The sequence below is a fragment of the Mustela nigripes genome, chromosome 2 (genome assembly GCF_022355385.1).
Source record: "Mustela nigripes isolate SB6536 chromosome 2, MUSNIG.SB6536, whole genome shotgun sequence".
NCBI classification, from domain to species: domain Eukaryota; kingdom Metazoa; phylum Chordata; class Mammalia; order Carnivora; family Mustelidae; genus Mustela; species Mustela nigripes.
Window position 1 is genome coordinate 92,854,277 of NC_081558.1, and position 25,937 is coordinate 92,880,213.

The 25,937-nt window shown below is 33.2% G+C and overlaps 1 protein-coding gene across 3 annotated transcripts in view; it reads right to left on the minus strand.

Moving 5' to 3' along the window:
• STAG1 (STAG1 cohesin complex component) overlaps positions 1-25,937 on the minus strand; it is a 428,530-nt gene that overhangs the window by 50,873 nt on the left and 351,720 nt on the right. For all 3 annotated transcript variants that reach the window (XM_059390978.1, XM_059390976.1, XM_059390977.1), the window contains 5 exons: positions 20,691-20,783; positions 20,499-20,588; positions 20,156-20,359; positions 18,731-18,801; positions 17,218-17,305 (listed from right to left, as the gene is read on the minus strand). In XM_059390978.1, coding sequence (XP_059246961.1) covers positions 17,218-17,305; positions 18,731-18,801; positions 20,156-20,359; positions 20,499-20,588; positions 20,691-20,783 — 546 coding nt within the window. The remainder of the gene's footprint in view (positions 1-17,217; positions 17,306-18,730; positions 18,802-20,155; positions 20,360-20,498; positions 20,589-20,690; positions 20,784-25,937) is intronic.

The window sequence follows — 25,937 nt, forward strand, 5'->3', positions numbered from 1 at the left end:
GGAAGAGATTATGCTGAGTGAAATAAGTCAAGCAGAGAGAGTCAATTATCATATGGTTTCACTTATTTGTGGAGCATAACAAATAGCATGGAGGACATGGGGAGTTAGAGAGGAGAAGGGAGTTGAGGGAAATTGGAAGGGGAGGTGAATCATGAGAGACTATGGACTCTGAAAAACAATCTGAGGGGTTTGAAGTGGCGGGGGAGTGGGAGGTTGGGGTACCGGGTGGCGGGTATTATACAGGGCATGGATTGCATGGAGCACTGGGTGTGGTGAAAAAATAATGAATACTGTTATGCAGAAAATAAATAAATTTAATTTAAAAAAAATAAAGGGAGATTGAAGAAATCATTTTTATCCAGATTTTATAATTAAATGATTATTATTTTAAAGCATTTTTACTATGAATGGAACATTTATACAGAAATGTGCATAAGACATTTGATAAATTAATATAAAGAAAAATACCTTTGTAACCACCACATCCAAATCAAGAAAGAGAACATTGCTAGCACTTCTACCAATAAAGTGTCTTTTTTTCCCTCTAATGGTAACAGTAATTTTAACTTATCAGTCAGTCACTATATTTTAACTACCTAAGTATGCATTTCTAAATACTGAATTTATTACACCTGGTTGCGAACATTACATAAATGGATCATGCAATATGAATTACTTTGAATATGACTTCTTTAAACATTTATAGTTAAGATTTATATATACTATGGCATGTAGCTGTAGTTCATTATTTTTCAGTCTTGAACTATATTTAGAATATCCTCTTTATTCATTCTGTTGTTGATTAGCTTTTATAATGTTTCTGGTTTTAGGCTGTTATGAAAAACGCTGCCACAAACTTTCTTATATATGTCTCCTGGTGTCCATGCATGCATTTGTCTAGCTCAGAGGTTCTTGAAGTTTTGTTTTCAGGACCTCTCTCTTAAAAATTACTAAAAAATTACTCTCAAAAAACCCAAATTGTTTATTTAACAGATTTATATTAGAAATTAAAATAAATATTTCAACTATGTATTAATTCATTTAAAAATTAAAATAATTGTATAATAAAGAATTTATATTTTTGAAAAAGAACTAAATCTCAAATGGAAAACATTTAATGGGAAGAATGATAGTTTTACATGTTTATAAATCTCTTTACTGTCTGACTTAATAAAAAACAGGTTTCAAATGTGCCTCTGCATTTTATTAAAATATGCTGTTTTGATTGAAGTATATGAAGAAATCCAGTGTCACTGATTAGCTGGAAAAGGAAGGTATATTTTAAGTCTTTGCAGGTAAATGTGGATATTCTTTAACACTACACCAATAATACAATGTACATTTGTGAGAGAATGAGAATGAAAAAAGCAAGTAACATCTTCCTCTTCTTATGAAAATAGTCTGACTTTATAGATGTGCCCTGGAAAACACCAGGGCTCTCCAAACTATACTCTGAGGGTCACTGCTCTAGGAACAGAATTGCTGGATTACACAGTACGTATATGTTTAACTTTATGGATTTATTTACTTATTTATTTATTAAAGATTTTACTTATTCACCTGAGAGACAAGAGACAGAAAGAGAGAGAGAAAGCACGAGCAGGGGGAAGAGGGAGAGGAAGAAGCAAACTGCCTGATGAGGCAGGAGCGTAATGTGGTGCTCAAGCCCAGGATCCAGACATCATGACTTAAGCCGAAAGCAGATTATTAACCATCTGAGCCACTCAGGCATCCCCAAGAGCACTATTTTAATGTAGTATTAACTTACATTAACTTATATTTCTCTCTTACTAATGGAGATGGGCAGGTTTTCATTTTTTATTGGCACTAAATTCTTGTTTTGTGAAAATTTGTCCCTATTTTTCAGAGACAAATAAAATAACAGAGTTCAGGAAAATAAAATTGATTAAGAATCATAACTACAGGAGAATTTCATTTTGGATAAGGCCTTTACTACATTTTTGTTTCAATACATGTCTTTATTGTAATAAAGCATATCTAACAATATATTCCATTATCTTCCCCCTCGATAAAAAACTCTAAGAATAAATATACACAGACAATAAATCAAAAGAGAAATCAGTAAATAGAATACTGAAGGAAGTAGTTAGAATTTTAGCTGATTTTACTTCAAAAATTTTAGGTTTCACATCACATAAGCAAATATATCTCCAATGCCCCTATTCCGCACTAAAAATAAATCATCAGAATTAGAAGAATGAGTAGTGCTACTTTTGATGCAACACCAGTGAGATGATGTCAGGGTTTTATCAAACATAATAGTAATTAAATGACTGACTCAAGTCAGAATGCCAGAAACAAGACTACAGAAACACTGTCAAGTTATAAACTTTAATGCTAAAGAAATCACCTTACTATACTTAAAAGACACTCAGTATAGTACATGTACTAGTCATGAGACAAATTTTGATAACCTCTAACTTAGAATATAAGGTACACATTGATAAGCTGGTATTTGTGGAAGGAAAAGAGAATATGAAAAAAACTTCTCTTTAGTTTGAAACAACCTGAAATTACTAAAAAAGTAATATACAAATTAACATTATCAATGAGAAATTAAGATATAGAAAAAAGTGATGTTGAAGAATTGCTTAATTTTAGTTACCATTTCTCCTAATCATCACAAATTTAATTTCCTTTCCTTATACATTTTTACTGACCTATATACTAGGGAATTATTCAAACTGTTCCAAAGTTTTGCAGAAGTTTGTAGAGGTGGTTATGTGGGAGAGAGACACTTGATCACTCCAATATATATTTCAAACACAGTATCCCCATTTTAATGTTTCATATACTAGTGTTCATCATGCATTTACTTTAAGGGATCCACTGCATTATTTTAAAATAAAAAGCTCACTTTTCATTGACTAGGAAGCATTTTGCCTTCTTTCAGGTATAATTATATAACAATATAGCTGATCACATTTCAAAAGAAAATTTAGAACCCTTCCTTCTTCTAGGCTTTACACATCAGTCATACTGATATTTTATCCCCCATACTAAGCAATGGTATTCCAACTAGTCCAGCAATTTCATCTTTCTGTAGTATAGGCAGTTAAAACAAGGACAAACTAACTGAAAAAGCCAAAAGAGAACTGTTTTAACCAATGAGGACCACAGTCCTTCTGCCTTTCCTTGATTAATACCCTGACCCTAGAGAGGATCTTTGAATAATTACAGCAAGTACTGGGCTGATGACAAAGAATTTCTTCCAACCCTACCCCTCTGTCCTCCTGTTTCCCTTAGCTAACACTGTTCCTGGGAGGACACGGTAATGTGTACTGAACATTTCCAAGCAAAAGTAGTTAAGAAGCAGGAGTGCCTTTTCCATTTTCTATTCTCCTACCTGCCTGCAGGATATCAATAACCCAGGAGACCTTGGGTCCTTAAATAAGTCGGTGGTGCAGTGATATCCCACTTCCCTTAACTGCACTTTATAGGCATGGGCATGAGAAATAAATTTCTATTGTGTTAAGTCACTGAAATATTGAGATTAATCTCTTATAGCAGTTAGCATTACCTTAATCAATATAAAAATGCTTAGTCCTTTGTCCTAATAATTACTTTTACCTATTTAAAAGAAACAGAGCTCTTTATCTTGGATTGATAGATCAGGCTAAAGATATCACACACCTTGAAGATGAACTGTAGTATTACATGTGAGGTGAACGTGATAACCACTACACTACAAAAACAGGACTGCAGTATTATATGTAAATAAAGTCCAAAGGGCACTGGGGGCAGTATGTGCTATGGTGAGTGCTGTGCAAGACTGATGATTCACAGACCTGTACCCCTGAAACAAACAACACATTATATGTTAATTAAAAAAAAAAGTCCAAAGGATAAGCTCCTAGGATGTTTACGTTTAGAAAAACTGAATTTTCATGGAAAATAGGACTACAGAATAAAGAAAAATGATTATGCATATGTAATATATATGTATAGATACACATCTACATATATAGGATATGTTTAAAATACCGAGAATCTACATAATAGCTGTGGGATAAATTGGGGCTCTTTCACTTTTCTGTTTGCAAGAGACTTTAAAGAAATGGAGGATCAAATCTTTTAGTGAATAAGTACAAGACAAAAGAATGAACTAAACTCGTCTGTTTCTCATATCCAATACTGGTCTATCATATATAGAATAGGTTAATATGAGTGACAATTAATATACCCTTTAAAAAAAAGCTTTTAGATGTAAATTCATAATCAGCAAGGCTTACCAAAAAGAATGTAAGGCTGACAAATAAGCAAAAGAAAAGATGGTCAATATCATTAGCATTAAGGAAACGTACATTAAAAGTGCAATGAGATACAACTGCATACATACTAAGTTGGCTAAAGTAAAAACTACTAACAACATCAAGTGTTGATGAGGATGTGGAACAACTGGGAGGAATGCAGAATGATAGACACTCTGAACAGTGGTTTGGCAATTTCTAATAAAGTTAAATACACACTTATACCCCAATACCTTTGACTGTCCTCCTGAGCATTTACTTCAGAAAAATGAATACTTATTTTCAAACATATGTTCATAGAGCCTCAGTTGTGAGAGCCAAAAGATGGAAACAACCCAAAGGCCTGTCAATAAACAAACTGGTATATCCACACAACAGAGGAGAACTGACCCAACTATTAATTAAAAAATGCACCAACTATTGATTCAAACAACTTGGATTAATTTCAAAGGCATTAGTCAGTGAAGACATTATGCTTACCCAAAGACTTAATGCCCTAAAGGTTTACATACTTTATGATTCCATTTATTTGGAAATCTCAAAAAGACAAAACAATGGTGATGGAAAACAGAGTGGTGGTTTTCAGGAGATGTAGGTGGGGCAAGCATCTACTATAAAGGGACAACATGAAGAAAAAAGGGACAATATGAAGAAAAAGGTTTTCATTTTTTATAGGGAATATTTTAAAGAGGGATGAGGAAAGGGGATATTTTAAACAGGAATGATGAAAACTGTTCTGTATCTTGATAGTGGTGGTTATTACATAAATCTAGACATACGTTAAAATTCATAATTTTACATAAAAGGAAAGTAAGTAAATTTTATTGGATAATAATTAAAAAACTAATATGGTGAAGAGCAGAGTTTGCAGTTAATATTTTTCTTTTTTTCTTTTCAAATGCTAAGAAAAGTACAAACATTAAGGCAAATCATAGTGATAAAGAAGTAACAATTATTTAATAAAGAAGAAATATTCCTAAATTCTACATGTGCTTTGGTAATGAAGGGGAATCCAATGTGTTGTATTGCCAATGGGCATACTATACTATAAATTTTTAAAAAAATCATTAGAAGGGTAAAAAACAGAGGAAAAAATTGAAGTAGTTTAAAGTTCTATAACTCAAAAAATCAGACTTCACAAGGAATGGACTACACAGTAAGCTAATACACATTAATCCTCAACAGTTTTGGACCCTGGAATTTTGCTGTTAGGCTTTCTCATATATTCCAAGCAGTATTTAAAACAAGGAAGAGTGTAAAGAAAAATGTGTTGCATCACCATGAAGTCCAGTGTGAAATATTATAGGCTTTTTTAGTGATATCTCTGTATATAGTGGAAAGCACACTGGAACAGGTGTTCACATCATACCACCTTAGGCCTACCCTTAAACAGTTCATATGCACTAGCCTTTTCTCTCCAAACAGTGTAGGCTGTAACATCAAAAAAGATCTTGCCACTTTCCATCTCAATGATCTGCTTAAAAGACTAAATGAACAATTTCTGCTTATGACCTTGAAATGCTACCGTAATACAGGCAAACAGCTGTCTAAGCAACACATACAGCATCACAACCATTCAGAAATCATTAAGAAGCCATAACATAATTCTTAGTGGAGATAGAATAACATCCTTATGAAAAGGTGAAAGCAGGGAACATCCGTAATTCCATAAGAACAGTCACTTAAAGACATATTCAAAGTGAAATGAATGGTTTATGCAAACAGATTCCAAACATTTAAATATAATAAATATGACAATTAAAATACAAGAAGAAAAAGTGAATACTTAGATGACTCGAATATGTGGGGAAAGGCCTTCCAAGTAAGACAACAAAGAGAGAAAACAACAGAAAACAACTAATAATTGTGATTATATATAAAGAACATTTATAATCCAGGCATCAAGATACCTAAAATTAAAAAGATTCCCACTGATAAATTATTGCAACAAACGAAATAATGCTAAGAATATTAATATGGAAAAAGCTTATACATTAAAATGAACTCGAGATCTGCTGTACAACAGTGTGTAATAGCTAACAATATGGTATTGTATGCTTAAAAATTTGTTAAGAGAGTAGATCTCATGTGTTTACTACAATATGTGTTTACTACAACAAAAAATATAACACAACAAAAAGATGGGGAAAGATAAAGAAAGGTAATTTTACAGAGGTATATAAGCAATAATCAGAAATATAACTGTATGAGAATTTATTTATTTAAATGTTTTATTTATTTGCCAGACAGAGATCACAAGAAGGCAGAAAGGAAAGCAGAGAGAGAGAAGCAGGCTCCCTGCTGAGCAGAGAGCCCGATATGGGGCTCGATCCCAGGACCCTGGGATCATAACCCGAGCTGAAGGCAGAGGCTTAACCCACTGAGCCACCCAGGCACCCATGTACAAGAATTTAAAACAGTAATCTGAAAAAGTAACAGTTACCAAATGTTCACTATATGAACTCAATTTTTCAAATAGATGTTTACTTAGTATCCAAGTCTTCTGCTAAAATAAGAGCTTAAAACAAATATACTTCCTGGATCTCAGAGAACAATCTAGTGGGAACATAAATACCAACTGTAACAATTTAGTTATTAGTGTGACTAAGAATACACACACAGGAGCAGATGCTGAGGGACAAGAAGGACTCTGTCTTAGCGAGGAAGAGTGATAATGGCTAGAAATACTTTATAGAGAAGCAAAAATGTAGACTAAATATTTAAAGAAATATTTAAAATTTAATGTGGCAACAAAGGGCAAGTGTAGGTTGAAGGAATAAAAATTTCAAAAAAAACTTCACCAACAAACTCAAAACGCTGGGACAGTATAAGTGTAAGCATACTCTGAAGCTAGATCAGCAGAAACCAAATCACAGAGGGCCTTATAAGAGGGTGACTATATATCCTGCTTTATGCCAATGTCTTGAAATAATTAAGAGTAGCACCCCCCTCCTTCCACTTTCAGAAGAACACTTGTTTGGACAGTTAACAAGGACACCTCACTATGACAAAAAAATCTGGGTGTTATCCTAGAAATACTAGGTAATGCACAGAGAGTAACATGTTCCTATTTGAACAGAAAAGTAACACAATCAGGTGTTTCAAAAATATCCCATTCACAACAGCAAAGAGAAGTGCTTCTGTTTTGTTAAGATTTTTTAAAGTAGTATTTGATGCTTCAAAACAGATGTATAAAGTGTAATAATAAGATTAACCTATTAAGAGACAACCAAATTTAAGAACTAGTATGATACCAATAACTTCGTATCCACCTATGATCTGTTCCCCTATTCCTTAGGGCTGACAAACTTTTCTGCTAAATTTCATGTATATCATGTCCTGGCTCTTAAAAAAATAGTTTGGTTATATATACATATCATTGGACAAATACATAATCTTTCTAGTTTTTGAGCTTTTCAAGTATGGTGTTACACTGTATGTTGTCATTTGAGGAAGGATATACTTCACCATCGCCATGCCTCTGAAGGATCTATAAAGATTAAAAAACACAAAAACAAATTTTCATGCTCCACACCTGAAGATCTAGCCCCAAGAGAAACAGTTCCACAGCCTTTTTAAACAACTGATGTTAACTTACATAATATTTACAACCATTCTATGTAATTTTGCTAGAGAGCTGAAAAATAAGAATAAAGACTGTATCAATCTATGGCTCCTAGTTCTGAAATCTACACCATGCGATAATGATAAACGTTTTCTTTTGTTCTTATGTTTTGGACTGGGGCTTTCTAAAACTCAAAATATATATGGTCAGGCTTTGAAATAGCCTTCATTAAGCATGAGAAATAATTATTCTTATTTTTGTCCTTTGCATTTGGATAAAACAAAGGTATAATTTATATACAAAGAAAAATCTACTACTATCAACATACAATTCTGCAATTCTGACATATGTATAGCAAGGTAACCATTAAACAATCAAGAAATAGAACAGCTCTACCAACCCTCAAATTCCCTCATGTCCTTCTGTACTAAGTCCCTTACCCCACTCTGGATTTTCTGACCCTATAGTTTTGCCTTTTCCAGAATGTATAATAAAATTGTACAGCATGTGGCTTTGTGTATCTGGTTTCTTTGACTCTATGTTACCACCTTCCATTTTATTGCTGAGAATTATTCTACTGTATGGATGATAATACAGTTTGTTTTTATACCATTACCAGTTGAACGTTTTGAATTGTTTGCAGTTTTGGACAATTTTGAATACAGCTGCTATACACATTCTGGTATAGATTTTTTTTTTTTAAGATTTTATTTATTTTAGAGAGACACAGAACACAAACACGGTGAAGGGCAGAGGAAGAGGTAGAAAGAGAATCTTACACAGGCTCCCTGCTAAGCACAGAGCTAAGTGCAGGGCTTGATCTCAAGACTGGGAGATCATGATCTGAGTTGAAATCAAGATTTGGAAGCTTAACCAACTGAGCTACCTAGGCGCCCCTCTAGAATAGGTTTTTATACTAACTGAAGTTTCCATTTCTCTTGGATAAACACTCAGGAAAAGAACTCTGGGTCAGAAAAGTGTCTATGTAACTTTAAAAGAAACCCTAACTGCTTTCTGAAATGAATGTATCATTTTGCATTTCCACCAGCAATGTATGAGTTCCACTGCTCTTGAAATGATTTGTAGTATTATCTCCCTGTGCTTTTTTTTTCATTGTGCTTTTAATGTGCATTTCTCGAATGACAATAATAAGCTGTTTTTCATGTGTTTGTCCTCTATCTTCTTCAGTGAAGTATTGGTTGCTTTTCTTACTACTGAATTTTGAAAGATCTTAATCTTTTGGAATACAAGTCTGTTATCAGATATGTGATTTATAATTATTTCCTAGTCTTATATGATTGTCCTTTTAGTCATGTTGGTATTATTTTTGAAAAGCAGAAGTGCTTAATTTTGCTGAGTGTGTAGTTTTGAAATTTTAAAATTATGGATCATGCTTCTGATGTATTTGAGAAATCTTTGACTAACTTAAAGGTCACAGAGATTTTAATTCCTGTGTTCCTTTTTAGATGTTTTATACTCACAGGTTTTGCACTTAGGTTTATAGTCTAAATGGCCTACTTTGAGTCAGTTTTGTATATGGTGTGAAGTGTGAAATGAGATTTTTTTTCATATATATATATATATATATTTTTTTTTTTTTCAACTATTTTAGCACATTTATTAAATAGATTATCCTTTCCCCAAAGAACTGTCCTGGCACGTCTGTCAAAAATCAACTGACCAAATAAGTGCGAGTTTCTTTCTTTCTGGATCTCTATGCTGCTCCTTTGATCTATATGTTTATCCTTTCTTCAGTACCATACTATCAAGTTTACTGTTTAGTCTTGAAATCACGTAGTGTAAATTCTAAGTTTGTTATTATTTTTCAAAATTCTTTGGTTATTTTATTTCTTTTGTCCTTTCATATAAAGTTTATGAATCATGCTGTCAATTTTTGCAAGAAATCCTGCAGAGATTTAAATGGATCTCTGTTCATCTAAGATCAGCTTAGGGGAAACTGACATCTTAACAATATTGAGTCTTCTAATTCATGAACATGATACATCCTCATTTATTAAGATCTTCAGTTTCTTTCATTAGTGCTTTGTAGTTTTCAGCATACAGATCTTGCACATATTCTTAGATTTATACCTAAGTATTAAATATTTTTTTGTGCTATTGTAAATGGCACATGCTCTTAAAATCTCAATTTCCAGTTACTAAGCAAATGATTTTTAAATTTATTTATTTATTTATTTAAAAGATTTTATTTATTTATTTGACAGAGAAATCACAAGTAGTTGGAGAGGCAGGCAGAGAGAGAGAGAGAGAGAGAGAGAGGGAAGCAGGCTCCCTGCTGAGCAGAGAGCCCGATGCGGGAATCGATCCCAAGACCCTGAGATCATGACCTGAGCCGAAGGCAGCGGCTTAACCCACTGAGCCACCCAGGCGCCCCTGATTTTTAAATTTAAAAAGCAAGAGATGTTCATAGTAAAATATGCAGCAGTATAATGGTATTCTATTCAAATTAAGCTTCTTAACCACTACAGATCTTATTTTCCACTGAGAAAGTCATTGTTGAACAGTTTCCTCATGTATCATTCCAGAAATAATGTCAACTAATAAATGTCCACATATGGAGATTTTATCACCCCTTAAAATTTATATACCACTCTGCTCCTTGTTTTTTTCATTAAATTTCCTCTCACACAGAATATTTAACATCAGTAATATTAACCTTATTTTTAATTTTATAGTAACAAAGCAGTGCACAGGATCAAAACTATCCTACCAAAGCTAACTGGTCAATACCTAGATTTCTTTAAGTTTTAAGTTTTTATGAATAATGCTATGATGAACATCTTTGTACCTACATCCTTTTAGAAATGTCCAAGTATAATTCTGTAGTCTAAATTCCTAGATTATAAATGTCAGTTAAGGACAGGTCTACTTTTAATTTTGATAGACTGACAACCTTCTTAAGTGATTATACCAATTTATTCTTACAATGGTATCTGAAAGTATGTCAGTATTTAAAAACAAAAACCCAACAACTCTGTAAGGTTTTCAGATACATATATACAGCTGAAAATTACTGGAACAGAACCTAGAATAGAAAGAGGCTGAAACTGAGGTTACTAAGACAAAAGAGGTAACTACTAATGTGATTTACAAGAGAAAATATGAAGGTTAAACTAAGGAAATGACAGGGCTAAAAAGAATAGTGGCAAAAGAGACATTGAGGAGGTAGCATTTTTAAAAAACATAAAACAGGGGCGCCTGCGTGGCTCAGTGGGTTAAGCCGCTGCCTTCGGCTCAGGTCATGATCTCAGGGTCCTGGGATCGAGTCCCGCATAAGGCTCTCTGCTCAGCAGGGAGCCTGCTTCCTCCTCTCTCTCTCTGCCTGCCTCTTTGCCTATTTGTGATCTCTCTCTGTCAAATAAATAAATAAAATCTTTAAAAATAAATAAATAAAAAACATAAAACAAATCGTGAGATTAAGGACTGCTTCTAATATACCCCTATGTCCTCAGGATCAGGCCCTCAAACACATTTTTGGTCAATAATGAATAGGTAGGTGGTAGTCTAGATTTGTGTATGAGTGGTGACAAAATTCTGATATGGCATGCCCAAGGAAGAGTCAGAAGTAGGTAACTGAAATATTTCTAAGTTTAGTCAAGGAAATACGTATATAGTCTTCTAAGGAAAGCATCAACATGCTTCCAAAGGTAAGTACGACTGCACTCTTTACACAAAAAGTCATAACCAATCCAAGAGCAATAATGCGACTGAAGTCAAACTCAACCCCTGTATTATGTTGTTTAAAGAAATGTGTTGATTTCTAGTTCATGATAGCAGATTAAGTACCACTATTTAATCTCTCCTTACAATTCTCACTGAAGAAATACAAAAGATGGTTAGAAAAAAAAAAAGAGTTTGACATGGGGCAAACATCAGAAGGATGGGATATCATAGAGAGCAGTAGCAAATTAGTACAAAAAATGTGAAGACACTGAACAGAATTCAAAACTTTGGTTTGAGTGGGTATGTAATAACTATATGACATTAGGCAAGTTATTTACTATCCCTAAGTTTTAATTTCATCCTCAAAAAAAATGAATAATGACATATTTTATAGGGCTGTCCTAAAGCTTAAGCAAATAAATATAAAGACTTAAAGACTTAAAATATTACCTGGTACATAGTAAGTGCAAACCGAAGTTTTTTTTTATTACTGATACCTTGAGAGGCCCAAAGTTAGTGATAGATGATCACAATTCCCTCTTTATGGGTTTACTGACACTGTTTTGTTATAAAGTGAATATTCATCAAAACAATTTATAAATATTCTTCATTGACTTTCAATTTTTAGAATCAATTCACACAATCCTACTTTAATATATAACTTCCGGAAGTTTAATATTTATTATTCTTAGATGTTACCTAAGACAAGGTATAAAACTTCTAAATAAGAATACCAACAGGAAATAGGCACAAAATAAGGATAATTTAAATATTGTCTTTATTTCACAGAAAATTGTATGAAGAAAAACTATAATACATTCTGAAATGTGGGTTGTTTACCAGCTAGTAATTACTGTGTTATTGAATTGCAGTAACTTTTAATACTTATCGTAGGTTAAAATTTATTAGCATATGGGAGGCACAAACAGATGCCAGATGCTATAGTCTTTTTCCAGAACAAATGGAAATGCTCAAAAAATTATCAAAAAGTACACAGGAGGATGTTTTAAAGAATTTCCCTCTAGCTAATTCTGCAACAATCTGAGCACCAAAATAAATAACAAAAGGACTCAATTTTAACCAGCTGGACAGAGTAAGAATGAAGTAGCAATCCATGAGTCATTATGAATCTTTAAAAAAATGAATGAATGAATGGAGAGGGGCATTATAGCAGAGGGCCAACAAATAAATGACATAAATAAATGACAGTTAGAAAACCACCATTTACCATTTTGTGACCAGGACAGAAATAAATGACTTAGACAAGAATCATAAATAGATGCTAACATTATATCAAAGTTTGATTAAGAAAGAGGAATATTTACAGTCTTAAGGAATCTTTCCACACTAAAAATGAAAATGGAAACAAGAAAGGACAGACTTGGCAAGCTCCATCTTACTAAAGTGATCAAAGTTAATATCATCAAATAGTGATCAGACTGGTATCATGTGCCTCCTGATGTGATACACTGAAGACAAATATCAGTTATTGTAGCATTCCTACCAAGAATTCATTATATGGATGAATCTAAACATGTAGATTAGACAAAACTAAGTTGAGTACATTCTAGAAAATAACTGGCCTGTACTCTTCAAAATGTCAACGTCATCAAAGAAAAGGATAAGAAAGCATTCTAGATCAAAAGAGACAAAAAAAAAAAAAAAAGGACATAACTAAATACCTGGGCTGGGAAAAACCTGCTATAAAGAACATTATTGTTTTATATATGCATATTTGTATAAAAATAAAAACACATATATAGAGAAAAAGGATGCAAGTATGCAGCTATGGAAAATTACTGTGATAGTACATGAATCAGGTGAGGGGTAAGAGTTATTTTTTTCTACTATTATTTTTCTGTAATTTGACTTTAAAAATTATAAAAAAAGGTAAATTCTTATAAACTTCAATCACATTCTAAAACTAAAGTGGTTAAAACAGTACTAACATGAGAAAAGACAGATCAGCAGAAGAGGGAAGGAAAAAAAAGAAGTCAGTTAACTCTGAAGAGTGAGACAAAGAAAATTCTAGTTAAACAGTTACCATGGAAAACAAAGTTAAAAAGCCTACGGACAATAAAATTAGACATCTAGACAATAAATTTTAATGTAACTGCTCTAAAAGGCTATTTTCTTTGAATTTTAATTTAAAGAACAGAATGGCCATCCAAAAGAGTGAGCTTCCATAGTCTATGAAGAATTGGTCGAATCCTGTATACTTTTCGGATTTTTTTTTTAAAAGACTATATTTATTTATTTGACAGAAAGAGAGTGATCATAAGTAGGCAGAGAGGCAGACAGAGAGAGGGGGGGAAGCAGGCTCCCCACTGAGCAGTGAGCCTGATGTGGGGCTCGATCCCAGGACCCCGACATGACCTGAGCTGAAGGCAGAGGCTTAACCCACTGAGCCACCCAAGTGCCCCTACTTTTAGAATTTTTAATACTGGGTATCTAAAGACATATTTCTAGGACCTGCTTAATGTGAAATAGTTTCTAGTTGCTAAAACAAACAAGAGTATAATCTAGTAGTGATGCACTAGAACTTTATACACATGATTTCAGTTTTAAGAATGTGTCCAGTGATACACATAGTAAGATATTCCATGATCATGGACTGTAAGACCAAACACCATTAAATGTCCATACTACCCAAAGAAAGCTACAGAATTATGCAATCCCTATCAAAACACCAAGAGCATTTTTCACAGAACTGGAACAATTCTAAAATCTGTGTGAAACCACAAAAGACCTTGAAACCAAAGCAGTCTTGGGGGAAAAAAAACAAAAACAAAACAAAACAAAAAAAACCACCAAAACTGGAGGTAACCACAGTCTCAGATTTCAAGATACACTACAGTGCTATAGTAATTGAAACACTACGGTACTGGCACAAAAACAGATATATAGAATAGAACAGAAAGCCCGAAAACAAACCCAAATTGGGTTTAATAACTTCAATAAAGAAGGCGAAAACCTGCAATGGGAAAAAGTTTCTTCAACTAATGGTGTTGGGAAAACTGGACAGCAAGGTGCAAAAGAATGAAACTGGACCACGTTCTTACACCACACACAATAATAAACTCAAATGGATTAAAGACCTAAATGTAAGACTGGAAACCATAAAATTCCTAGAAAAGAGCACAGGCAATAATTTCTCTGACACCAGCCGTAGCAACATTTTTCTAGATAGGTCTCCTGAGGCAAGGGAAACAAAAGCAAAAATTGGGACTACATCAAAATAAAAAGCTTCTGCACAGTGAAGAAAATAATCAATAAAACTAAAGAGCAATCCACTGAATGGGAGAAGTAATTTGCAAATAACATATCTGATAAAGGGTTAGTAACCAAAATAATAATAAAGAACTGATAAACTGAACACCTAAAAAATAATACAATTAAAAACTGGGCAGAAGACAGGAATAGACATTTCTCCAGAGAAAACAGAGATGGTCAAAAGACACAAGAAAAGATGCTCATTATTACTATCATCAGGGAAATGCAAATCAACAGTACATTAAGATATCACCTCACACTTGTCAGATTAGCTAAATCCAAAAACACAAAACAAGCATTGGTATGATGTGGAGAAAAAGAACCCCTTGTGCACTGGTGGTGGGAATACAAAGCAGTGTAGACACTGTGGAAGACAGTATGGAGGTTCCACAAAAAACTAAAATGATCCAGTAGTTCTCCTACTGGGTATTTACCCAAAGAATACAAAAATAGTAACTCAAAAGGATACGTGCACCCCTATGTTTATTGCAGCATTATTTACTATAGCCAAATTATGGATGCAGCCTGTGTCCATTGGTAAGACGAATGGATAATGAAGAGGTGATATATATGTATGTTTGTGTCCACAATGTAATATTACTTAACCACAAAGAAGAATGAAATCTTGTTATTTGCAATAACATGGATGGAGATACAGAATAGAATTCTATGACAAATAAAACAGTCAGAAAAAGACAAATACCATATAATGTAGAATTTAAGGAACAAAACATATGAACAAAGAAAGAGACAAACCAAAAAACAGACTCTTTTTAACTACAGAGAACAAACTGATAATGAATGGGGAAATGAGTGAAATAGGTGAAGGTGATTAAGAGTATACTTAACATGATAAGCCCTAAGTAATGTATAGAATTGCTGAATCACTATACTGTAAACCTTAAACTAACAGTACATATTAACTATAGTAAAGTTAAAAAAAAAGTGCATGTCTAAAATTAACAAATTTTAAGCAAATGTCACATGTAACTGTTCTCGTACTCAAATAAACTAAAATAAAATGGGAGAAATAATACATATGCAGTGAAAATAAATAACAGAAAGCCAAGATAACCAAAGAGGACAACTATGTGAAGTTGTCACAAGTTCTATGACAATTGTGTAGTGAATTAAAAAAATTTTTTTGACATAGTTAGAATCTGCAGATGGAACACAGGTGTGCAATCTTCATTATTTTCTTGAGGAAACCAAAGCAAGGAATATCTTTATCATTCCCTTTCAAGTCTGAAGAACAGCTTGGGATTATTAGTGAATAGTATTTAGGCTACTGAAAAGTCTGAGATGAAGACAGGATGGAAGTTGAAGAGTCGGCAATAAATGAAGTAAAACAACAAAGTTAAATATTTAGCTTCTTTACACAAACTAGGATAAACACCTATAATCATAATCATAATCATAATCACAATCATAATCAAGGACACTTGTTATTAAGAGTGGCCTTGCATTAAAACAACTTTAAAGAATTAATCAGAGCAATGGTAAAGCACTTTTTCTGTGATTAACTTTCAATAGATCATATAATCATAGATCATGACTGTTATATCTGTTGAAATTCTTACTGCTTTAGTATAATAAAGTGTCATTTAGTATAATAAATGTATTATCAAATGGGAATAGATGAGACCACCTCTAAACACCTCCTATACCTAACTATGGGATGATTATCTTGGTTTAATGAATGAGTATATGTAGTATACAAAATAATTCTTACAAAAGATTATTATTGCTAAGTAACAATAATTATATGTGTCAACTGAAATTAACTGTAATAAATGTACCCACTAATAACTGTAATAATTATAATTAAGTAACAATTAATTAACAACTCAATTCTTACGTAGAATTAAATCAACTATTTTCAATCTCTTCCAGACTATAGAGATTTGGTGAAATCTTGCTCTTTCCATTTCAACTTATATATGAATGCAAAAAGGTCTAAAATCCGCTAAAGATCTCAAGCTTACTTAATTATGGTTCTATTACAAAAAAAGTAAGCCATATTAAGCTTACTATTATCAATATCTAGAACAGTGCCTAGAATACAACCATAATTAGGAATTTTCATCAAAGTGAATTAATCAAGTTCTGAAATTGCTACTATAGTAATTATTTTTCCTAAAAGAGTAATAATATTTACTTTAGCATTAAATGTTTGAAATACATTATAGCAAATTTTCTCTTTTTTTCTTGCTCAAAACTGAAGTTATAATACATCTATTGGTAACATTCAATCACTAACATCTATTAATAATATTTAATCACTATGGCAATAATTCTCAAAGGAAGCAGCTGCATTTAAGAATTATCAGTCACTGTCTACATCAGGCTTTTGATAATCCTGTGTGATTTCAGAGAATCGTAGCTTTCTAAAATAACAAAGAAGGAATAGCAATAAACTCCCACCTGTTCTGGCATCGCTCCATGTTCAATTCCAGTCTTCAATAATCTGTAGCAATTACCAAATAGATCCCATTTTGTGAGATCATGAGCACTAAAATAAACAAAAATGCATTAACTTTATTCTAGAGTGGAAGAAAATTTAAATTTGAGCTCAGTTTCAGTGGGTTCAATTTCTTACAGAATTGAAAAAGACTGATAAATATTCAAGTATTCAAACTTAGAAAGAAATGAAGAAAGAAATAAGGAAAGACGATGGAAGGAAGGAAAGAAAAACGAAGAAAGAAAACAGGGAAAAGGGAAAGAGAGACAAGGAAACTGAGAGAGGGAGTGGAGACAGATAATACATAAGCTGACACTAGGAATTAATTAAAAGGGAACACTGAAAAAATAAAATTAAAAAAAGAAAAGAAGTCGATTAACAATAAAAATTCATACCTTTAAATGAAGATTACTACTATACAGACAATCTAAGCCTGTATTCCATTTCATTCTTCTTAGCATATTTTAAAATACATTTTAACAAATCCATTTACAATTTCAGAATATAAATACATGCATATTTTTGAAAGAGAGATTTGTATTCACAAGAAGACAAAACCAGGGGAAAGAAAATATGTCAAAGCTCGAAAACTTCAGTGTAGCTTTAGGCTTCTTAATTGAAATAATGCATTTATTTTCTCACGAGTTCTGCTACTAAAATAGTAGATCAATACCTTTTAACTTTTATTTTGAAACATCAAAATATTTTTTAAATAAGGAGTTTTGACATTAGTTGTCAACTTTTATTTTCAAATGTCAAAATATTTTTTAAAACTAAGAGGTTATTTCTCCATAGAATTCCAAACAGTGTACTTGTGTATAAGGAAATGTCTTAGATATTAGACACAGTTTTTGAAATCTGAAGTATTCATTAATGTAAGGGATACATCTAAACATTCTTTTAACTAGAAAGATCTCTATTTTCCTTTCTTTGTGGAAAAGATAAGCATACTTCATTAAAAAGGGACATATAAATTACAATTTAAAAATAATACTTATTTCATTAATCAGAGTCTATTTTTCCTTATTCAGGTCCAGCTATTCTGTCTATACAGCAAGAGTACAATAATAAACAGACAAACAAGAACAATTCAGGAAAAAAAGCTCACAGAAGTAACTTTCATGGTCTTCCTCAAAATCTTTTTTCTTATTTAGTAAGATTTCTAAAAACCACCAAATGAAAACTATACCTCTAAACTCCAGCTTATAGAGTAAGCCCAGTAATGATACTGATTAACAATGTTGTACAGTGTACAGCAGTATATATTTGTTACACTAAATGATAAATTTTACTCAAGTAATCAAACGATAATAAAAAATATAATGTATCTGAAGAAAATTCGAATAATTAAGAAAAAATCACATCTCGATATTTGTCTAAAATTTTCCATTGTTATAAGGATGTTAAGTATTACAAAACAAGACTATTTTATGTTGGCTAATAAGTTATTAAACAAATCTAAATAAAACGACATACTTATGAAAAGAGGTTAACCGCTTTAATGTGGAAAGAACATTGTAAATATCATCATCATCAGCTTCTTCTCCCTATAAATAAAAGACATTGTTTCATTACCATAACTTTACTTATCCTGAAATTCACATGAAGTATATTAATACTTACTGCCTAAAGGAATTCTTTTTTATTATATAAAGAGTACATATTCACTGTTGATAAATAAGAAAGTACAAATGAGCAAAGAAAAAAAAATAAAGAACACCCATAATTGTAACACTCAGAACCATTTTTGCATTTTAAACAATATTATAAACATTAACATTGTATGCTTTTCTGATTAATACTTTAGGATAAATTCACTGAAACTGAGTGAAAAGGTATGTATTTTAAAGATTTTAATTGTTATTTCAGATTTTATTATCAGTTACTTTTGTCGTTCAAAATCACAATGAAAAGTAAAAAATGGCCGGAAAAAATTAATAAAAAATGGCTAGAAAAAATTAAGAGTTAAAAGTAGGAAAAAATTGGTTACATGGATTAAAAAGAAAATCCTATTAGCCTGACCATGAGAACATAGAAAACTGTGTGGGTTCCAAATTGATTATACTGGTTGGAAGGAGAAGGCAAGAGGCAGGATTCATAAAAATAATTACAAAATAACCAGTTGGAGAAGTTTGTTGTTATCCTGGGCGTACCACTGGTAAGTGGTTGTCCCTTACAAGCACACTTAATTTTTTTTTTTTTTTTTTTTAGATTCTATTTATTTATTTGACAGAGAGAGATCGCAAGTAGGCAGAGAGGCAGGCAAAGAGAGAGGAGGAAGCAGGCTCCCCGCTGAGCAGAGAGCCCGATGTGGGGCTCGATCCCAGGACACTGGGATCATGACCTGAGCCGAAGGCAGAGGCTTTAACCCACTGAGCCACCCAGGCGCCCCTAATTTTTATTTTCTATTCATTAGCACACTGTAATAGTTCAGTAATATTAAAATGTAAATTAGGCCCCAGGGAAAGTGAAAAATGAATTAAGAAAAGCCAGACCTTAATTAGTTTCTCTTTAAAGAAAAAAATTAGGTTTTATGAAACAAGTATTTTTTGCATTTTTTTTTAAATGGGGGAATGGGGAAGAGTGAGAGAGAGAATCTTAAGCAGGCTCCATACCCAGTGTGGAGCCTGATGCGGGGCTTGATCTCACAATCCTGAGATCATGACCTCGGTTGAAATCAAGAGTCGGACACTTAACTGAACAACCCAGGCACACCAAAGTAGGTCTTTAAAATAAGGTATAACCAAGGTTAATGTTTACAGGATGAACAGTTGCAATAATGCTGCTGAGATTTGAAAAGGAGAATTCCACTAGATTTTATTTTAAAATGGAAATAATTTGCACATTCAACTTTGAATATTAGCCACAATTATCACATACATTGTTTACTTTAAAACAGACCTCTTGCAGGAGATCTTCCACAGAATGATTGAATCGATCTACAAATTCATCAATCAGCTGACTTCGAGCTATGTCAACTCTGTTTTGGATGGTATACTCTTCACTGCATAAGATGCTATAGGTTTTACTGCAGGCTTCTAGAACATCTGATTCTACATGTTTCTCCACAACAAACTTAATCTGTTTTAATAAAGCATCCAGATGCTGAGGAGGAAAAAAAGAAAAACTAATGATATTTGGATTAATAAAAATAAGCATCTGTCAAATAGTAAGGCTATAGATTACATGAGCATGAAATAACCCAGTTATTTAAACTAACAATATTGATTTCATAGTGTCTTACCTTTTCCATTCTACCTGTGCTATAAATTTCTAGATCAAAATACTGTGGGATTTGTAGCAAGTTTGCTACCTTCTCTGCATCTGCAGAATACTAGAAGGAGAAGCAAAGAAAAAAGAAGTAACTACTTTAATAGTTCAGTGTAATAAGCAAACTCAGTGGCATGTTATCACAAAAATGTAAATGAAATTATACCTTTGATAGCAACATAGGAAGTGTGATAATAAAATGCTCAGTCAATTTGTTTCTATCATCAATTTGAGTTTTTCTTTCTTTGGCAGTTAGCACCTAGAAATAAATTGAAATGGGCAAATAATATAATGTCACGTAATTATTTATAACTCTAGAAAGTTACATAGAATGATGAAGCACTGGCAGATAATGTACCCAAGAATTTTCTGAGGAGGTTAATAAACTAATTACTAAAACAAGTGTCTCCAGTTTTATGCTTATTTCTAGTTAATATGCAGTATTACTTTATTAAATAGCTACTTAAGAATCACTCAAGTTTAGATAAATTACTACTTGTTCAGATTAAATAAAATAAATAAACATTTCTATAAACCAGTTACAAATATAAAAATACTGTTACAGTGAAATAATTTTTCCAGTTTTAACCTCAGTATGTTAGTAACAGTAATCTCCCCTACATTAAACACACCTCTCTAAAAAATACTTTAAAAAGTAATGTTTCTTTTACTAGTAGCAGCTCATAAATTTTCACATATTTTTTAAAGCATATACTAACAATGTTTCTGGACTCAGTTATATTTAGTTGTCCTTCTAAGTCCTAAGTCTGTTAGGCAATAATCAAGACATAGGGGTACAGCCTGTTATCACTGAACCAAATGAAGCTGTTAAAGCCCATCACCCTGTCCCATATTCAACTAGTTAAACCATAAGTGGTTCCAAAAATAAAATATTAAAATGCAAGTTCTGTTAAGATAATATCCTCAAGGTCTGACAGTCTCAGAGGTCACATTCTTAGTCTCATTTCTGTAAAAATAACCATTTTATCACTATTTCTATTAGTAGAAGTTCTAGATTGAGCATGGTTGGGTCCATTGCTAAGAATCATACATGGTCTGGTGTCTGTTAGCATCAGAGATACAATAAGAAGCCTACTAAGTGCCAGGCTAGGCCAGTGCCTTTTGTAGAACACGCACTTAATAAATGGTAACTGTTTATAAAGGAATTTACTCAACCAAGGTTGCTTATCTAAGAGGGAGTAAAATGTACTGTAATATTTCTCAAAATAAATGAAGTTAATGTTTTTTCATGCCTTAAAAAAAAAAGATAATTTCCCCTAGGTATTTTGTAATTATCTTGAAGGCACTTATTACCATAATGTTGAATGGCCGAATGTTTCCAATATAAACATTCTAATATAAAATACCACTTTATTAATATACCCCCCCCCTTTTTTTTACCATCAATACAGCTTTTATTGCATCTTTAAAATATCACAAATAACTCTGAAAAATCATCCAGCATCTTGCTGTTTCTGTAACTGGACAACTTAGATCTTATTCATCACCTGCTAAACTGTTTCTTTTTCACAAACATACCACCCAAAATTTTCTGATAGTCTTGTTTTTTAACTGTCACAGTTTGCTGAACCAAAAAGTAGCTGAGTTCAGTCCAAGTTCATTGTCATTTCCTTCAAAAATCAGCTTATCTTTCTGGGTTTGAGATACTGAACAAGCAATACCTGGCCTCATCCGAACTCTGTGGTTACATTCTTTTCACCCAAGAAATCTTGGATTTCAAAAGAGAACCACTGTCCTGAACAACAACACTGATGAGGAAGTGAGCATACAAAGACCTCATCTTGTAACAGAAGCCCAGTCTAATGCCCTTCATCATGTTTTATATATGATACAGAGTGCAAACAATATCCATTTCTTTTCTATTTCTCTCAAGTTGGCACCTCTTCTTTTTCTTTCTAAGGAAATGGAGTTCTCTTCCCAGGGTTCCTCTGGGCCCCTTCACAATAACAGTGCATCCCTTCAAACATTTCCTGGAATTGTCAATAGTCTGAGTACTGAGAGTGGTCTTCATTCTCACAGCAGATGTTTGATGATATGTGAAAGAAGTAATAAGGTCTCCTATCTGGTTCCTCTTCCAGAACTTTATTGCTTTTCAACATCTTAAAATAGAAAATAATCACTCTGGATTATTGTGGTTAGCTCTGCACAAAGGAATATAAGGGACTACATATTATGTGGAATATAAGTCTAGGAATACATTCAGGATATTGAAAAGTCATGAAATTCATCTCACAACTTAAGAGAGGTCTAAAGATACTGATTTTGGAGAAATAGCAGTCTTTGACTAAGTGATCATTATGGTAGGTGGTCTATATGCATGAACTACTCAATCCTCAAAACCTCTGATGGGAATGGTAAAAATGGCATATTACCTATGAAGGAGAAATTTGCCAGTATCTAACAAAATTGTATACACATTATTCCTCTGACCTAATAATCCTACTTTTAAGCAATCTACCCCACCAACACACAAGGTACAAGTGTGAAATGCACAATATTATTCGGCTGCATAGTGAGTTATTTCTAACAGAACACTATTTCTAATAGTAAAAGACTGGTAACAACCCAAAAGACTCTCAATCGTGTATCCACATAATGGATATTATGCATTCATAAGAAAATGAAGAAATCTAAATAAAGGTACAGAGTGATATCTAGGATGCACTGTTAAATAAAAATGTAAGGTACAGAACACTGTACAAAATATGCTGTCTTTTGAAGGACAGGGAGGAGGATGGAGTGCATCCATTTATCTATACTTGAGGCACTGGAAGGATAGTCTGAAAACAAATAAAAATGGTTATTAGAAGGAATGGATGTGGGGCGCCTGGGTGGCTCAGTGGGTTAAGCCGCTGCCTTCGGCTCAGGTCATGATCTCAGGGTCCTGGGATCGAGTCCCGCATCGGGCTCTCTGCTCGGCAGGGAGCCTGCTTCCTCCTCTCTCTCTCTCTGCCTGCCTCTATGCCTACTTGTGATCTCTGTCAAATAAATAAAAATAAAATCTTTAAAAAAAAAAAAAAAAGAAGGAATGGATGTAAAGGGAGATACAAATATATGAAAGACTTCTCTGAATGTATATTTTTACAAGGTTTTGACCTTTTAATGATGTACATATTTTACATATTTCCAAAAAATAAAAATGAGAAAAAAACATACAAAATCAAAGAGGTAAAAACCTTGTTATGCTAAATTTAAGCAATCAATATCAATATGACTATGTAATTTATATATGGATATATACAAATATATACATATATTTCTTAGCTCTGTGTACTCAAAGTGTCTATCAGAAATAATAATCAATTGACAATGAATACCCTTAGTGACAAGATTTTAACTTTAAAGATTTTATTTATTTATTTGACGGACAGAGATCACAAGTAGGCAGAGAGGCAGGCAGAGAGAGAGAGAGGAGGAAGCAGGCTCCCTGCTGAGCAGAGAGCCCGATGTGGGGCTCGATCCCAGCACCCTGGGATCATGACCTGAGCCGAAGGCAGAGGCTTTAACCCACTGAGCCACCCAGGCGCCCCAAGATTTTAACTTTAAATACTATTCTAGTAAAAGGCACCATGGCTTGTTGGAGATTCCTGTGGTAGAATAATTTAAGAGTCAGCCTTCAAAGTGCCTTCCAGTAACCACTACCTCCTGGTATCATGGCATTGTCTCTTCCCACAATGACTAAGGTTGACATTTGTTAACCAATAGGAGACTGTGGAAATGTTATGTGACTTCTGAGAACTAGTTCATAAAAGACACAGAAGTCCCTTACTTTCCTTTGGATCATTTATTCTGCTTTATTCTTTCTTGGATAATTCACTCTAAGACGGGGGGGAAGGGGCAGCAACCATGTCATGAAAACACTCAAGCAGTCCTACTGAGTGGTTGGTAAGGTGAGGTGCTAAAGCTTCCCACTAACAATCAACACTAACCTGCCAGTCATGGAAGACATTATGGAAGTAGTAAATTAACAACCAAATCTTCAGAGTTAGCACTAAAGTTAGCATCTTGTTAACATCTTAAATGCAATCTATTGAGAACCTTTAGTCAAAATCAACCAGCTAAGACACTCCCAAGTTTCCGACCCACAGAAACTGAGATAATGAAGGCTTACTGTTTTAATCTTCTAAGTTTTTATTTATTTATTTATTTATTTGACAGAGAGAGAGAGAGATCACAGGTAGGTAGAGAGGCTGGCAGAGAGAGAGAGAGAGAGAGAGAGGAAGCAGGCTCCCCGCGGAGCAGAGAGCCTGATGTGGGACTCGATCCCAGGACCCTGAGATCACGACCCGAGCCGAAGGCAGCAGCTTAACCCACTGAGCCACCCAGGCGCCCCTAATCTTCTAAGTTTTAAAGTAATTTTTACATGGCAATAGTTAACTAATATAAACAGTAAGATAAAGAGCGAACTTTATGAGAAAGCAAGAAAGTACACAAAAAATGATTAAGATATGTCAAAAAGGTTAGAAAGGTTTAGCCAGAATAGGCTCTCATCTCAAAGTTGGGACAAAACATATTTTAAGACTTTTATTTTGGAAAATCTAAAAACCACTCATTTGTCATTATTGCCTCATTAATTCCCATGGGGTTTATTTTTCAGCAACATTTTTAAGGTGAATTCTTAGTATATCATTTCACTTCACCCATAAATATTTAAGGGTATGTTTTTAACAGTGAAGACTTAAGAACAATACAACTTGCCATCTCCCAACAAAATGAAACAATAACTGCTTAGTATCTTTTCACACCCAGTCCACAGTTTTCTTAATTTCTATGCTTTGGATTTCTTCATATATATATAAACACAGACTAGACATATTTTTTAGAGAGAAACAGAGTGTGTGCAAGTGGGAGGAGGGGCAGAAAGCAAAGTGTAGAGAGAAGCAGATTCCCTGTTGAGCATGGAGCTTGAGTCCAGGACCCGGAGATCATGCCCTGAGCCCAAATCAAGAATTGGACGGTTAACGGACTGAGCCATCCAGGCACCCCTCTGTATATTCATATTAAATTAAGTTTTGATATTAAATTTATGCCCGCCATTCCACTATCTATACATATTATGTCTTTTTCTTTGTTTCTTCTTTGCCACCTTCTTTGAGGGTTCTAATAAACTCTTTCATTTATAATAATCAACTTCAGGCTTATATTTAATTATAGCAAAATAAAGCAATTTTGCTCCAAAAAAATTCCATTTCCTTTACCCTTCTTTGTTATTGCTGTCACGTACATCTATATATCTTATAATCTTAGTACTTTAGTGCTGTAATTACTGCTTTAAATAATCCCTTTAAAGTAAAAAAGAGAAAAAAAGGAAAAAAATATATAATATACACAGCCTTTTATATCCACCCACATATTTACCATTTTTGGTACTGTTCATTCCTTTCTACGGATT